This window comes from Gopherus evgoodei, chromosome 8 (genome assembly GCF_007399415.2).
Source record: "Gopherus evgoodei ecotype Sinaloan lineage chromosome 8, rGopEvg1_v1.p, whole genome shotgun sequence".
In the NCBI taxonomy this organism is placed as follows: Eukaryota; Metazoa; Chordata; order Testudines; family Testudinidae; genus Gopherus; species Gopherus evgoodei.
Window position 1 is genome coordinate 18,328,262 of NC_044329.1, and position 17,869 is coordinate 18,346,130.

The following is a 17,869-nucleotide window of genomic DNA, read 5'->3' on the forward strand; positions in this document are numbered from 1 at the left end:
ACTTGAAAAACTACATTGATAAACTGAATCTGATGAGTTCAGTAAAAATGTTAAGTTACCGTAGGCAAACTTTAAAAAAAAATAAAATCCTTTTTCTTATAGAAAAAGTAGAAGAGAAGATTAAAGAACCTATTAAAGAACCTATAGAGGAGCCTTTGCCAATGGAAACAGAAGAAGAGGAACCCAAAGAAGAACCTATAAAATTGCTGATTAAAGAGGTAAAAGACCTTTCAACCAAATAAAATCTTCTTTTTGTGTATAGATGTGGATGCAGGCATATTGATAAGAGATTATGGTTAGTAATTTGAGTTCTTAGATATTGGGGGTGATTTGAAAACAGTATTTTTTTCTCATGACATTTAGTAATTTTTTTATTTAAAAAAACTTTAAAAAGAAAAATAGAGAGAGATGAATTAGGTTGTAAGTTAGTAAGAACTTGAAAATGAAAACAGTCTTACCTCTAAATATATTCTGATTTATAAAAAGTCATTTCTCTCATTAAAGTCGAAGTATTCAGCAGCTCAGTTTGCTCTGGATATCAGGATGTCTGAAATATTGAAAGAGAAGCATGTTTGCATATTTTCTTTATTTTTGTAATTTTGAGACAAAGGCAAAACTTCCTGTATACAATACAACCAATAAGTTTAGTTTGTCAGAAAGTCATATCATAGAGAACCTCTGCAAAAGTAAAGTACATTTGTTTCCCTTAAATTACAGTAACCAAACTAAAACTTTTCTTGTGTGCAGTTTTTTTTGTTATGTAAGTAAGGTACAGTGATAAAAACACTAAGCTGCTCGACCAAAAATAACACTTTCTATACTGTTTGCTTACTAATCTGCTCTGTAGTTTTCTGGCAATAACATTAAAGCAAGTCATACTATACATACAGCAGTTTATAGTATTGGAAAGGCTACACATCCAATTTGTCATGCTTATTTTTGAAGTAGTCATTAATACTTTTTTGCTAGCTTGTTTGCTTTTTCCTATTGTAAAGGCAATTATATTTTATGTTCGGCACTTTATGTAAGCCAAATCTTGTCTATTCTGAAAGCTCAGTGACTTGAAAGACAACATTTCTTGAAATTTCTCTTTGTGGTAGATATCTCACCATAATCTTTTCATTTAGGCCCTGATTCGGGGAAACGTCCCAATTCAGGCAAGTGTTTAAGTATATTTAAATTCCATTGAAGTCAATGTTAACATGTGGCTTAAGGGCTTTCCTGAATCTGGGTTTTGACTTAAATAGAAACTAAAGCCTGTAGCATAATAATCAAAGCATTGTTACATTTGAGAAGACAGATGAAAACTAAGAAGATACTAAGAAGGAGGGTTTTTTAAACCTACGAGGCACAAAAGAAAATCTAGCAATGTTATAGGCCCATTACTAGATGGAGATGGTAAAATTGTTAATGATTCAGGAAAGGCAGATGTGTTCAATAAATATTTCTGTTCATTATTTTGAAAGAAGCGAGATGTAGTCATATCAATTGAGGGTGAAGTATTTTCCAGTCCATTAGTAATTGAAGAGGATGTTAGATGACTTCTCTTACGAAGAAACATTTTTAAATCAGCAGGCCTGGATAATTTACTCCAAAGACTCGTAAAAGAGTTGACTGGGGAGATCTCTCACCCACTTGTGTTAATTATTAATAAATCTTGAAATACTTTGGAAATTCTAGTCGATTCTAAAAGAATACTGCTGTTGTGCCATTATTCCAAAAGGGCAAGTGGGATGACCTGGGAAACAGGTCAGTTAGCCTGACTTCAGTCCCAAGCAAAATAATGGAAAAACTGATAGGGAACACAATAAAAAATTAAAGGACAGGAATATAATTAATGCCAGTCAAACCTGATTTCATTCTCTGAGGTATTACAAGTTTGATTGATAAACTTCAAAGAAGTAGTGTACTTACTTCTGTAAGATATTTGACTTAGTACTGCCTTATTATAGCTGTTTTGGTCCCAGGACATTAGAGAGGCCTGAGGAACATGAAAGCTTGTCTCTTTCACCAAGAGAAGTTAGTCCAATAAAAGATATTGCTTCACCCACATTGTGTCTTTAGTACTGCATTACATTTATAATTAGCACAATATATCAATGGAGCATATTAAATGGATTAAGAACTAGCTGACATATCTCAAAAAGTAGTCATCAGTGGGGAATCATCAGTCAATTGTGGTAATTCTAATAAGGTTCCAAAGTGCTTGGTACTTTGCCTGACACTACTTAGCATTTTAATCAGTGATCTGGAAGCAAATATAAAATCACTGCTGCTAAAATTTGCAGATGACACAGATAGGCAGAATAGATAATGATCATATGGACCAAACTGAATGGGCCCAGGTCACCAAGAAATCCAAACAAAATATTTTAATACAGTCAAATGCAAACTTACTCATCTAGGAATAAGGATACAGGCCATATCTACAGAATGGTGGACTATCCTGTGAAGGGGAGACTCTGAAAAGGATTTAAGGGTCATAGTGGACAATAACTCAGTGTAGCTAGCTCCCAGTGTGATGCTATGGCAAAAAGGGTTAATGCGATCCTTGGTTGTATAGACAGGGGAGTAGGGAGATATTTATATCAACATATAGCATTACTGAGAATGATAGAGGATTACTGTTTGATTCTGGTATCCACATCTTAAAAAGGATATTGAAAAACTGAAGAGGATGCAGAACAGCTACAAAAATGATTTCAAGGGCTGGAGAAAATGCCCTACAGTGAGCGACTTTAAAGCGCTATCCTTTTTAGCTGATTGAGGTGACTTGGTTACTGTTCAAGTACCTTCACGGGAAGAAAGTCCCAGGTACTAAAGTGCTCTTTAATCCAGCAGATAAAGAACTGGTGGCTGGAAGCTGCAGCCAGACAAATTGACATTTGAAATTAGGCACAAATTTTTAATAGTAAGAGTGATTAACCATTGGAACAAACTACCAAGGGAAGTGGTGGGTTCTCCATCTCTTGAAGTCTTACAGAAAGACATCCAGTCTTGATTTGAAGACATGTTTTAGCAAAACAAAAGTTATATGTTAGTCAAAGGCAAGTTATTGGGCTCAATATATGAGGAACTGGGTGAAAATTAGTGGCCTGTGAGAGAGAGAGAGAGAGAGAGGAGGTCAGACTAGGTGATCTAATAGATTCTTCCTACCTTAAACTCTGTGAATATAATTGAGGCTGTTGATTAACATTATTTTAAATAAATAAATAAATATGATTCCACATTACTGTCAGTTGAATATAAATTAAATAGCTGAACAGAGAACATGGGGTACTCTTACGACCTTTATTTTTTTTCCCCTTCTAGGAGCCAAAAGAGGAAGAAATGACTGAAGAAGAAAAAGCAGCTCAGAAAGCGAAACCAGTTGCAACTACTCCTATTCCTGGAACCCCATGGTATGTAGTTAATTCTCAGCGCACACCTTTGGTATTCCAATTCCTTTCCCTGTAGTATGTTGCAGCAGACTTCTTGTTGGTGAGGAGTGTTGCTCCGTTGTTGGAACAGGAGTCTGGGAATCAGAACTCATGAATTCTTTCCTGTCTCTTTCACTGACTCTGTTTCCTAGAGCCAATTAGATAATTTGCTTTGTCTCTTAACTGTCTGTTAAATAGTTCCAATGCTGTACCTGCCTTACAAGGGGAATGGAGCTTAAGATTTGTAAAGTTGTTTAAAATCCTAAAATGAAATATACTTCAAAGTAACATTAACAGTATTATTGCAAGATCTCTAAATTGAGAGAAATGATGCCGAATCTCTGGAAGCAAAAATAGGACTGTGAAGGACAAATCTCTGTAGATCTTAATGTTAATAGGAATTCTGGGAATATTGTTTGACATTTGGATGTGTATTTGTCAACCACATTCAGTTTGGAATTGTTGCTGGTCAGTGTGCTAATATGAAAGTAATCATGCTGTGAAATAGTAGATCATTGAAACTATTGAAAGAAAGAAAATCATGGGTACTTGGAAGGATCTGTCTGCCATTTACAAGAAATGTATACACAAGTATTCTGAAAGGGCTTCCTGATGTGATAAAAATATATGGCAGATATACACAATACAGATTAGAAAATATGGTGGGAAAACCTCTGTACCTCTGCCTGGTTTTTTATTTTTTTTTTTTAGAACATTTTCTTTTTCAAATGGTTGTCCACAGGATTCCATTTTTGGTCCACATGCACTCAGTGCACGGGAGATCAGATTCTTTGGTGGCTTTTGAGACCACAGCTACTCCCCAGGTGTCCAAGGAGATAAAGAGAAGAGTAGGCCCAAGCATGTCTCAGTTCCTTCTTATTGCCTGTGGCAGCAAGAGAGAACCCTTACAGAAGTCATGCTTCTGTACGACTTTGTTGTAGACAGTTAGTGGTGAGTTAGTGTAGTTGTTACATTGTTAACTTTTAGTTTGACTATTATTGTTTTTTGTATTTTTTACTAACTTTTTTCATTTATAGTAGGCTCAGAGCCACCAGGAGCTATTCCTTCAGAAACTACTTTTTGAGCAGGGGAAGGCATGGGTCTTAGAGGAAATGTACACACTGAGGTTGGAGCGTCCCAGAGCTTGGGCTGCAGCCTGACTGGATGTCTACACTGCAGATAAACAGATTCTTAAGCTGAGCCCTGTGAATCAGTCAGCTGCAGGTATCTAATTGCAGTGTAGGTATGCTCACAGGGACAAGGCCCTCATTATCCTCCTCTTGTGTCCACCAGTGTTGTATCCATATGTAGAAGCATCCTGTTGTATGCAACCATATTCCCACAAGACAACATCCTCTATCCCCATTTCAAGGGGTTAGATCCTTTTCTCTTAAGAGAGAGGAAGATCAACAGGCAAAGGTGGAGGACCAGTTGATCTCACAAGCAATTTTGTCTTCTTCACCTGATGAGGCAGTCATCTCACCTTGTCCAACAGTAACTTTAAGGCATTTTGACATCCACTGAAAGGAGCACTTCAACTGAAGTTCAGAACATTCTACAGGAAAGTCTCAACAAGATTGACTTAAAAGCTAAATGGAAGAGGTTTCCTATTTGGACATCTCAGCATCAGTTATGTCTCCTTCAGCAACACCCATTTCAGCAAAATTGGACTATTTACTATCTCTGAAACCATCTTGATTTTTTCAAGTAGTTCCGTAAAGTGTTCATCTCGCAGCAATATATGCACATCACTCTCCTATCTAGGACTGCACTGTATTTTCACACCCTAGAGTGGGTATATTTCTTAAGGGCCTTATTCATGTTTTTCACCCAGTTTGTGAGACATAAGTATAATACTAACAGTGTTGATGGGTCCCCCATGTGAGCCAATTGCAACCTGCTCCCTATACGACCTATCAGTGAAACCTTCTTTTTTAGAAGACCTTTCACAGACTCAAAGGGAGAGAAGATTCAGGCCCTCATGGAAGGTACCCCTTTATATAGTGTTTCATAAGGACAGGTTTATTTTCAGGCCTCATTCCAAATTCCTAGCCAGAGTTGCTTCAGAGTTCCATATGAACCAGTGTATTCTTCTCCTAGTCTTCTTCCCCAAGCCTCATTAACCCCAGGGGATGTCATATTCTTGATATAGTAAAGGCATTGCCCTGTTACCTTAACAGGACGGAAACATTTAGGAACACACCTAGATTGTTCGTGACTTTGATAGGTTTAAGAGCCAGGCAGTATACGCAACAAGATTATCAGAATGGGTCTCCAGCAGTTGTTTTAAGAATTTCTTACAAGCTAGCCAAGTGAGATCCATCTAGCCACATGAGAGTTCATTTCACTAGAGCCCAGGCAACCTTTTTTGCCTGTCTGAAGAATGTACCTATTTCTGAAATGTATAGAGCAACCGTGTGGAACTCAATCCACGCATTTACAAGAAACTATTCTTTGGTAGATGGTTCCAAAAAGAATGCCCATTTTGGTAGCGCTGTCCTACAGTCGTTCTTTAAATAGGACTCCTAGTACCTACCTCCGAGCAAACAGACAACTGCTGGTTAGTCACCAAGAGTGGAACTGTGATTCTTTCGAGATGTGTTATCCACCTGGATTCCATGATTCACCGTCCTGACCCTTCTACTACAGAGTACTGCTCCTCTGGCATTCTGTATTGGCAAAGGAACTTAGGGTTGTTTGGGCCTGTGCCACCATTTATGTTCTCAAGTATGGGGACGTGAATCCATCTAGAGCTCGGATATGGCCTCAAAGGACACTGCTGGCAAAATAATCTGATCCCATGAGCATTGGGTGCACATGCACCTAGAGTGGAATCCATCTGGATCAGTGATTCTCAAACTTTTTTTTTTTTGTGGACCACTTGAAAATTGCTGAGGGTCTCGGCAGACCGCTTAATGATCTTTCCAAATGTTGTTTGTACTGTTAGCTAACTACTGTAAAACGCTTTGGGTAAAAGTGCTATATTAAAAAAAACCTTGATGATGATAAACTTTTTTTGTTCTACAAATAAAAGCACACAACTCATATTTTAATATCAGTAGTCTTACCTTTCTAATGCAGTGCATGTGCCCTCTCTACCCTGCTGCTGCAGCCCCTGAGCGGGGGCTGGGAAAGAGGGGGTCTCTCCCTCTCTCCCCCTCTTCAGCAGCACCCTAACTGGGGCTGGGAAGGAGGCGGGGGTCTCCCCCGCCATACATCTGAGGCTGGGCAGGAGGGCCGTCTCTCCCTGGCAGCTGCAGCCCTGGGGCTGAGTAAAGTCGCCTCTTTCTCTGGCTGCTGCAGCTCTGCATGTCCCAAATTCCCTCCGTGCCCTCTTCTCACTCCACTGCCCCCTTTCACCTACCCCATATTACCCCAAGGCCACCACCTCACCTTACATGTGCGTCTTCTCCAGGGTCCAGGCACCTAATTAATGAAGCCACACCTGCACGGCTCCACTAATTAGAAAGGTGGCCCTTCATTCTCTTGTGTGCGGCTGCCTAGGCACCCACCTTAGAGGGAACTATCCGGAGACCACCTGAATGGAGCTCGCGGACCAGTGGTCCATGGACCACAGTTTGAGAACCTCTGATCTAGATAACCTCTTGAAGATCCACAGTTACTGTTAGATAAGTAACCATTCTTTGTGTCTAAATAAAGGAGCCTAACAATGATGTCATTTCTTTGCAAGTCCAGTTTAACCATTGATGTCTCTTTAATACCTGGGTCTTAGAACAATTAAAGTCAAGTCTCTATCTAAAGCTACCTCTGTAACCACTAACATAGTAAAGCAGAAATTTTAACTTCAAAGCATGGTCTGTAAATTTCAAACAGCAGTGTTAGGATTGAATTTTCCCATCTGGTGACTTTTTATCAAGGTAGCAGAGAAAGAAGGTTCCTTAGTACTAATACCTGATTCAGACTTCTAGAGCGAATACTTTTCCAGAGTGGTATCGGATTTTCTATGTCTTTTGGTAAAAATATTGGTAAAACTGTATTTTTGAGCTTTGAAGCCTATTACATAAACTATTAGGGAAAAAACAGTTCTTCAGTTCTCTTCAGGGAAAATAGATATATCTTGTAGTTATGTGTTAAATATAACCTAGACATGACTATGACCTACATTCTGGTATCCTGTCGAGTAGTAGCAGTTGATCTCACCAGAACAGAAAAATCAGTCACGTGAATGGGAGCTAGACCAAAATAATACAAGGCACATTATTTCCTAAATGGAGATGTAGTTCAGGCTAGACTTCTACACATTTGGTGGAAACAACAAAAGCAGGTTAGAGGACAGATGAACTCAGAAGTGGCTTCCGTTCTGTCCCACAGAACTCAACTCTTCCAATCTGTTAGTGTGTCGGTTTTTTTAATGTCTTCTCCTGTGGATATTTCCTCATGCTTCTCTAATGCTGCATACAGTTTTAAGAAGCAGCAGCTGCAGAATGAAAATTGAATAGGATCCAGTCAGTTTTATTTCCCCCACAGGGTTCTTATAAGTAGTAGTGACACTTTAATATTTTCAGGTTTACTCTTTGCTGGTTGAGAAAGCAGTAGTATCAAATGCAGAATCACAGCTCTATTGCTGAGTGAGTAGGATGGTACTGTGTTGTTTCTCATTTGGAAGGTTAGCTCTGCAACATTATAAAGCTGGGTTTTTTAACAAAAGCTTATATTCCGCAGAAATTGAAAGTTTTTGGCCACTTCCCAGAGAGAGTTTTCTACTGATGATTGTTGAGTGTGTGGGGTTTTTTAACCTGTTGAACAGCAGTATCATTCATTTAGCATCTGTTTGTTTTCCTCTGTTTCTGTAAAGCGGATAGTCAATAGCTGGAAGAGATTAGAAATTTAAATTCTTTGCAGGACAACATTAGAAAGCATTGTCTTTTTTTTCTGGGTGACTAAATATTTTCAATTCTCATGGGTGATATAAAGCAGGCATATAAAATGAATATAGATAAAACTAAACTTGGTGCATATGCATTCTGTTTTAAAAATTCTTAGGTGTGTGGTATGGACTGGTGATGAGCGGGTTTTTTTCTACAATCCAACCACTCGTCTCTCTATGTGGGACCGGCCAGAGGACTTAATTGGAAGAGCTGATGTGGACAAAATTATTCAGGAACCTCCTCACAAAAGAGGAATGGAAGAAGGAAAGAAACAAAGTAAGAGGAAAATCATCATTATCAGTCCCCATTCTCCCCATCACCACCTTTATAGGATTAATAGAGAGGCAACGAACAACTTTTCGCCCAAGCTCCATTTTATGCTTATTTTCAAAACGAGCATAAAAAATAAGTGATAGAACTGTAAGCTGGCTTTGAAAAATGAGGTGTAATTATGAAAACTGAGACAACTAAGTTAAAAAGCTGACTGGGATAATAAATTTCAGATATATAAAGTGCTTTAAAACAAAGGTCCAAGAGAATAAAGGGGATGTTAATGGCAGGAGAAATGTTATGTCTGATAAAAGAAAATATGTATGAAAACAGACTAAGGAACAGACATTCTTTATTGAGAAGAAAGGGAGAAATGGTTAAAAAAAATTATAGGGAAAAGGAATAGATTTTCAGGCCAACAAAAAGCAGACAAAGATCTAATCACAAAGATAAGACCGTAAAATATTGGAGCATTGAAAGAAGGGAATTAAATTAATGTTGACTGAAATAAAATTCTGCAGTGATGAGAAATTGTGTTTATTTCTGGGGGTTGGGCAGCATTATTTTCTTTAAGAAGCTACTGAAAGACTATTTTGGGCATAATTTCTAATAAATCATCCAAGAATGATAGACTTGCGCATTTAAGAGGAAAAGGCTTTTTTTGGGTGGGGAAGTATAAGGGAGATGATTTAATTCTGAAGACAGTAATGCAGAATATTACTTTGCAATTAGAAGATATAAATGGGCTCCATGAAGCATTTACGAAGGCACATTTTGGCCTCAGTTTTTTTTGGAAATGTGAGTTAGATGTTTAATTCCTTTAAAATACAAAACTGACCACAAATCATGTAGTGTCGTGTTTCTCAAACTTTTTATGCAGGCAACCCATTTGGACTTAAAAGAAAAAAATCACTAACCCCCGTCCTCACTAGAAAAAAAATTGCAACCTTCAGCCGCATTCAGGGCAGAGGGCTTGGGGCTTCAGCCAGGCTGGGAGCTTGGGGCTCCAGAACCCCGTGGGTAGTTCCCGCTTGCAGCTTTCTGCCCTGGTGAACCCAGTGAAGTAGAGTGGTGACCCACTGTTTGATAACTGCTAATGTTGTGTTTTCTTCTAACTTACACTAAATTGCGTCCCAGTCTTACAGTCAGATCCATGAGGGGTGAGGAAAGTGGGCCACCTACACAGTCCCCTGGGCTTCTTGCTGGGGTTAGGGATGATAGTTTGATTACTTAATTTTACTGAAATGAATGAGCTCAGCATTTAGAGTTTGTATATTTATGGTTCTGTTCTATTTTCTGCGTGCAAGTGTATAAAACACAAATGAAAATAGAGTACTTAAATCTTGTTATGGGAAAAGGATTTTAAATGTAATTAGAGAGCAGATTTCATAAGAACTAATCCCTTCTGTTGAATGAATGGAAAACGGAATATGGAAGAGAGTTGTTTTGTGGCTAATACAAAACCAGGGTGTTGGCACTTGCTATAACAATCTGATTTATGGGGGCAATTAAAGATGGAGACTTAAGCATAATGCCATAGTGACAAACATTATCAAGCTCCGATGAGATTTCTCTAAAACTGAATGAAGAATTGCATCTAATTTCCTTCAAAATAATGGGTTAAAATTGTGATCAGGCAGCTTTATATGGTATGCAAGAGGCTTCAGGCATAAGTTGTGAACTTTTCTTCATCTAGAAGACTGTTAATGAAACTTATCTTACAGTTAAAGAAGATCATGAATCAGCAGAGGAAACAAATGATGATGAGCCTATTAAAACAAAGAAGCGAAAGTAAGTTATTCTTGAAAACACTTATATGGACTTAGTCTAGATATAGAAGGCTCTGTCCGGTCTCAGCGGCACTCAGGCAACCCTGTTGAAGGCAATGGCATTGCCTGGGTATAACTGAACAGGATTACTTTAGATTTCTGCTACCTTTCTTGCTAATGTTACTTAGTTAGAGCTGGATAGAATTCATGTTGAGAGAGAATTCCATCTTCTGTGGAAGTCATAAATAATAAATGTGTGTTTGTGATAGAAGCTATCTGTGATAGCCTGATCTCCCTCAGGAGCATTTTGAGCTGTCTTTATGTTATACAGTTCTGTGGTATTAGCATATGCCACTCATTTGCCCAGCTTGTGTTCACTCTATTTGCACAAGTTTTTGTTGCCCAAAAAAGACAGTAGTATGGATTTTTGAGCTGGAGTTTTTTTCTATAAAAAGGCTGTTTTGACTGTACTATAACATCAAGAGTGATTGTTTTTGCTCTGTTTGGTTTGCAGAAAATCAGGGCAAATGTTATTGCTCCTAGAGCTATGTGCCTTGTTACAAGTGTAACTACTCCCATCTTGGTATTTTGTGTCATTTGATGTAATCATGAATTAGATCCTGGTTATGACTGTGAGAATTTAGAATAATACTTCTGGGAACCAAGAATGTCTCAGTAAATATCCCTAGAGGAGCAATGTATTTTTTAAAAATGTCTTAACAAAATGGATTATTTGGTGGTGTGTTTTTTTTTTTTTTTCCTTTGGCAGTTCTCCCTCTTAAACTCAATTTGATCTACATTATAAATGTTATAAACTTTTCAGTAGTGTCCTTTTAACTCAATAAACAGAGCCTGGTGTTTTCAACAAAGAGGTAGAATGTAAAATAGTATAAAACAAAAGATGGATTAAACCTACTTTTCTTTTTAGTGATTTTACATTTTCTTTTGATTTGCTTGATAATACTTAAAATCTGAATGCCTAGTTTGTGTTTGTTCACTCTGATGTTTCAGTCTTTGACAAACGTCTTGCAGTGGTTTGTACAAGCCTATATTGCTGGAATGAGCTAAAATTTATGTTCTGTTTGTGATGCAGTTAGATATCTTAACTGCAGTGTTAACATCACTTCTAAGAGGATACTGTATGTTTCATTTTTACAGGAAGGATGACAACAAAGACATTGATTCAGACAAGGAGGCTGCCATGGAAGCTGAAATTAAAGCTGCACGTGAGAGGGCCATTGTCCCACTGGAGGCTCGAATGAAACAGTTCAAGGATATGCTGCTAGAGAGAGGGGTTAGAGGAACTATCCTTTTGATAATAAAGTAGAACCTTGTTAATTCTTACTTTGCTAATTTGCAAGCCTAATAATTCTCATACACACAAAAGCAGTCTCATCCCACTTCTGAGGAAAGATTGAACACGAGTTGGGGCTGTGATTACTAAAATCATCACAGTTATCCTAAATAATTAAAACTGAACTACGTTGTCAAAATAAGTGAACCAAATATTCTGATGCATTATCTTTTCCTTTCATATCTTCTGATTCTTTAAACCACAATCAGTGTGAATTAGCATGATTTTGTTATATATTTAATTTTCCAATGTTAGTTTTCAAGTTTCAACAGTGTGCTGCTGATGTACAGGAAAGAGAAGGGGATAAATCCCTGCCCCGAAGACTTTTCTTTTAAAAAAGTGTGTAGTATGTTGACAAGTCAGAACATAGGTAGGGAGGTGGAGATTTTTCAGAGGCACAGGGGTCATATTAGGCACCCAGTATCCATTGAAAATCAGTGGGAATTGAGCATCTCATTCCTGTTTTTTTTTTTTTTTAAATCTTCCCATGATCACAACATGAAAGGAGAAAAACTTTCACCTCATCTTTCCTTAAACTATTCTGCTAACATTGAAAACTAGCCATTTCTTTTTTAATTAAACTGAGTTTGAGGCTTTTTCAATACTTATTGACTTTTATAGATGCACTGGCTTCCGAGAATGGTAGTAATGTTTATATGCAAAAGAGAAGAGGTTCCAAATTTGAAGTGATGCCTGTACATCTTTTGTTTTGATCCACAGCAGTGCCATTTTAGGGTTATTCCAAAAAAACTCAGTTGAAATCAGCTTACAGATAGGCATTTTTTCAATACAAAGATCCATTTGTGTATGAGAAACTTTTAATATAAAAACTCAGAACATTTAGTGAAGGAACAGAGCAGTCATGGGAAATCAAAATGCAAAGCTTGAAGGTTCTCTTCTGATGTAGTGATTTTTAAATGCCACGCAGTAGTGGTTATTTTAATGAGTAATTAGATGTATGTTACTTCTGTGTAATTATGTAGAAGTTTTCAGAGCCAATTAGTGTGGAAATTTGCCATGCTAACCTCCCACCGCTTGTCATCTATTAGTGATGAAAACTTCAGGATGGATTTTGGTTATGTCTTCTTTTTAACAGATGTCCTGTAGATTTCAAGCAAAATACACAACCTTTGTATCTTTGGGGGAACTTAATTACTAGGCAAAATCCAGTCTGTTTTTTACTTTTTAAAGGTTTCTGCCTTTTCAACCTGGGAGAAGGAGCTGCACAAGATAGTTTTCGATCCTCGGTACTTACTTCTCAATCCTAAAGAAAGGAAACAGGTAATAGAAAAGGTTAATTAACTTCAAGACATACATATCATTAAAAATAATCTTTGAGTGGAAGTATAGTCCTTTGGGGACCTGTATTGCAAATGGGTTTTTTTTGTTTTTTTGTTTTATGCTTTATTTTCAACAAAGAGAGCAGGAGCTGTTACTTCTCTGGTGATAAGATTCATTTCATGCTGCAATGATAGATAGATAGCCAGGAGGCTGCCAAAAAACAGGTGCAGCAGAGAGCATCTTCATTGTCACACCAAAATATTAATAGAATGAATAATGAACACATTAAAAATCTGAGCAATGAAAAATTCAAGCACAGGCTTTATTATAAGGCAGACTCAGTTCAGAAATCCTTTCCCCAGATGAAGGAAGAAATGTGAAAAAGATTGAAAAGCTTAGGAGAGGAATAAGCCCCTTTCTATTAACATTTTACCCAGAAATGGTTCAACTTTATTTTTGTATTACTATATTTAAATCCTCCAAGTAAGTCTCAGGTTAACAAACAAGTTATGGGAGGAAATGTTCATATGAGGACAAATCCTACTGTATTACACCACTTCCCATACATGCAGTGGGAATGGATTCTGAGTGTATTACAGAAGCTATTCCAATCTCTACATTACTGTTGCTATGCAAATATGTGAGTGTTGCATAAATGGATGGTCTCTGTTATAATGGTAATTAATCCCTTAGTGTAAGTATTCAGGATTATAAAATGTATCAGTTGTTAGGGGAAAGGAGAAGTTCTGTTCTCTTGTAAAGAGGTATTTAACAAGGGTGGATTAGTAATTCCTTCCAAAATAATGGGGTATGTGTATAAATATAAAAGAATGAATGAAAGGGAAATGGTATTGGTTATTTTGGATATTTGAGTACTGCCAGGGTACATCTACTAGCAGAACTGGGAAGGTATGGTAAAATGGCTTCATTTGGAATTGTTCTGCAATTGGAGAATTAGATGTTGGGCCCGGGCCCCAGGGGGTCATACAGAGACCACCCATGAGTGTGAGATTTCTTCACTAATATGAGGTCAGATTTGCAGGTTTGCTAGGCCAAAGCAGGCATACTCTTCCACAGACTAGTTGGGTAAACTCTGCAAGTTGAAACACATGAAGTTTTCTTTCTCTTCATCTGCCTTTTCCTCATAGGGGATAATATGACTCCAAATTTGGACATCTTATGTCTTATTGGTATTTCTCTAGGTATTTGACCAGTATGTGAAGACTAGAGCAGAAGAAGAGCGCAAGGAAAAGAAAAACAAAATAATGCAGGCCAAGGAGGATTTCAAGAAAATGATGGAAGAAGCAAAGTTTAATCCAAGGTAGGTGGTTTATTTCACATTCACATGTGAAAGCTTTTGCCAGGTCAAAATACACTTTATTTTTCAGTGGGTAATTTAACCCCTCTTTTGCTCCTTTCAAAACTGTAAAAGAAGGGGGAAATGAACTCTGGGAAAATCTTGGGCCTGTTGAAATGTATTATTTTCTTCTGCATGATTATAGGCTCCCTAACCAACAGAGTGCTGGAATTTGGGGGTTTTGATGTTTGATATATTATAATTCACTGGTTCAGAATGTGAAAAAATCCCCAGCACATGGCTGGATGATGAGAAAGGGCTCATTTTTTTTTTTTTTTTTCAGTGAGTGTTCTCATGCAGCTCTTGTAGCCTTTGCAGATCATACTGGCCTGTGAGAAGTTTTCCTTATAACAGAAAATCACTGTGTATGTGTTTGGGTTTGTTTGTTTTGTTTTTACCTTCAATGAAAAAGTGTATATCGTGTATTTGTGGATGTGTAGATATCCTACACAGTATTACAGAAAACACCAATTCTGCAGTATAAAAATCACAGTGAATCTATGCCATCCAGGGGTATCTATCACACTAAGTGTTTTGGTGTTTTTAGCATGGATACTAGATATTCAAGATTATGGTTCCAAGATGCCTGAATTGTTCATAGTTCTCGCCCAAACAACTCATAGCCATCCTTATGTCACTTAATAGCTTATAAGCATTATATTTTACATTAAATGTATGTCAGTGTCACTTCTAACCTGGATCAGACAGGAATTATTTTATGTTTAAACAGCGGTTCATTTGATTCACTTCAACTTCATCGATTCAGCGACATACGCTGAAATGTGCTGGAAGCCAGCATGTGCAGGCTTTAGGCTAACCAGCATAATTGACTTCACATCTGTAAAAACAATCCTCAATTAGCAGTGTCTTTAGACATCCAGTAAGGGAAGTTGTCAGGAAGATTACATTTTTTGGCAGCTGTGAGATTTTGAGTATTTAAAATACATGAATGGGTGTGCTAAATATGTCCTTCAGAAGGATTGACTTTAGTACTTTGCAATCCAAGAAAAACTAAAACTCTTATCTCTGTGAGTGTTTGTTTATACCAAGACAAAAGCTGTTTTCGCATAGAAAAAATATAAAAATGGGAGAGAAGAATATGATCTCCAGGTGAGGGACTTCATGTTTTGTTTTAGCCTATCCTTCATCTTGTAGTGTCAGTTGTTTGTCTAAGGCATTGCTGCACTTCCATGTGTGTCAACTACTTAAAAAAAAAAATCTATCCCAGTCTAACATGCTCAAGTTTGTATTCCACTTTTTTTATACAGCTCGTGTTCTTCAGTATAGCTGTACATTCACTTTCTAATCTTTTTGAACAAGCTATCAAATTTTCTTCTTTTTTTAATTTACCCTACAGCAACAGTAGGTGGGATTTTCCAAGTCTAATTATTTCCATGCTGTGATGAACACATTCGTATGATTATAAGTGTCTCACGTATTCTTGGGGCCAGATTTGCATCAGATCTTGGAAAAAGCACAGTAGTGTTTTTTTTCGGGGTAAGTGGCAGTACTATATTTACTGCACATCTGAGACTGGAATCTGGCCCTGGAGGTGAGAGAACTGTAAAGAAAATGCTACACAGATAATGGGTGGAAAGCCCTGCACTACTGCACCTGCTCAGTGTTAAAAATATCCCAACTCCTTATGTCATAAGGTTAAACTATATAATGTTCATTGCAGAAAAATTAATTTATCCAGTGTTCTACATTTACTAACACCAAATATTGAATTTCCCAGTGTCACTCTTAGCACAGTTTGGCTGCAAGCAAGTGCATGTAAATTTTAGATCGCACAGCCGTGAAATATCTGGATAGGCTGCACTACAGTGTTAATCCCAAGAAGTTAAGGTGTTCTAGACAGTTGAATTAAGTAAATGTATTTTCGTTTGTTGCATTGTAATCTTTTTTCCCTAAACCTGCACACTTGCACGGATAATTTAAGTATAAGTCTTGAGCAATATTTTTCTTTGTGTCTTCTTAACCCAACTCCTCTCTGTAGTTTATTGATCAATTATCTGCATAGTGAGAAGAGAGTTTTTTTAATTGTATTTTGGCATGTGATCTAGCAGAAGAGATGGTTTTTCTGCTGAACCTACTTCACAGCAAAGATAGCTCGAACAAATCAGTTCACTTGCCATTTTGTTACAGAGCTACTTTTAGTGAATTTGCAGCCAAGCATGCTAAAGACTCGAGATTCAAGGCAATTGAAAAGATGAAAGATCGAGAGGCCTTGTTTAACGAGTTTGTCACAGCGGCAAGAAAGAAGGAGAAAGAAGATTCGAAGACCAGAGGTGAGAAGGTAAGGTGGTTTTAGTTCCAGTGGCGTGAGTGGTGGGGGCTTGAATGAGATGGGACAAAGCCAGTACTTGGTTTCCAGGGTTCTTTCACTGAGATTTTTATTCCCCAGCCTTACAGCTTTTAAAATACAAATATTTGACTACTCCTTGTTTTATGGCCTTTTAAATTAATCTTACTAATTTTGCAGGTATATCAACTTCTAGGCAATGCAAGTACACTGATAATTCATTATATTTAAAATAAATAAACCCACAAGCCACATCATGCTGTTTTTAACTGGAATGATACTTGTCTTTTTTTAAAAAAAGGTGACATCCTGGAGGATGAAAAGGATGCTTGTCCTCTTTGGGTAGAAAATCCAGAGCTGGCCATTCTCTCAGTGGTGGCAATAAGATTTCAGAATTCTTTGTAGACTAGTCCATTTAAATTTTAAAAAGCTGCTTTATCTTCTTTTCTACCTAGAAGGTAGCACTTTAGTGACTTTCTAATCTTTCAGTAAACATACCTTAAGTATAAATTACTGCTTATCAGAATTAAAGGTCGACTATTAAAGATTAATGAATTCCAAATGTCATTTGGCTGTGATGTCAATACTCAGGAGCAAGCACTCACCACTGGGAAAACAGAGTGCTATGGAGGTGGCATCAATAGTGTTACTATCAGAATATGCAGCCACTTTCCTAAATGTCCCTGTGTGTTGTGTGAATGATGAAAAATAACCTCTGAAGCCTAATCATTTTTGACATTTAAAATCTCCAACATTTATTGTGTAAAAGAGAGCTACTGTAAATTCCACTTATTAGGAAGCAGTGGTGAAAGAGTAGCACTTGTAGAAGATAAAATGCTGTGGCATACAAGAATTGGAATACTTTAATAATTGAAATAGCAATTTTGGATAAATATTTCCAAAGTCAAGAATTTGATTCTTCTAATTAAATGCATTATTGGCTTTTAAATTACATTTATTTGATTGCTGATGTTTTCAATAAATGATTATGCTTTCAGAGAAAACGAATGAAATCTAATTGAAAACTATCCCTAAACTTTTACATACTATATTTGAACCACAAATGTGGAATTTTAAAACACTGTTTTTGCACCATAGCAATAGTCTAGTTGAAAGTTTAAAGAGATGTAAATGCTTTTAGTTTTAATATTGCATGATTATTCTGAATTAGACAAGTTAAAAGAAGAAAGACTGTATTTCTTTTTGTACTTGAAACTAATGTTCT

The 17,869-nt window shown here is 37.1% G+C and overlaps 1 protein-coding gene across 9 annotated transcripts in view; it reads left to right on the plus strand.

Moving 5' to 3' along the window:
• TCERG1 (transcription elongation regulator 1) overlaps window positions 1-17,869 on the plus strand; it is a 49,636-nt gene that overhangs the window by 19,605 nt on the left and 12,162 nt on the right. For 6 of the 9 annotated variants that reach the window (XM_030571569.1, XM_030571571.1, XM_030571573.1 and 3 more), the window contains 9 exons: window positions 103-218; window positions 1,128-1,157; window positions 3,313-3,401; window positions 8,424-8,584; window positions 10,303-10,369; window positions 11,506-11,641; window positions 12,893-12,982; window positions 14,185-14,303; window positions 16,488-16,638. In XM_030571569.1, coding sequence (XP_030427429.1) covers window positions 103-218; window positions 1,128-1,157; window positions 3,313-3,401; window positions 8,424-8,584; window positions 10,303-10,369; window positions 11,506-11,641; window positions 12,893-12,982; window positions 14,185-14,303; window positions 16,488-16,638 — 959 coding nt within the window. The remainder of the gene's footprint in view (window positions 1-102; window positions 219-1,127; window positions 1,158-3,312; window positions 3,402-8,423; window positions 8,585-10,302; window positions 10,370-11,505; window positions 11,642-12,892; window positions 12,983-14,184; window positions 14,304-16,487; window positions 16,639-17,869) is intronic. The other 3 variants (XM_030571570.1, XM_030571574.1, XM_030571577.1) reach the window with 1 other exon arrangement.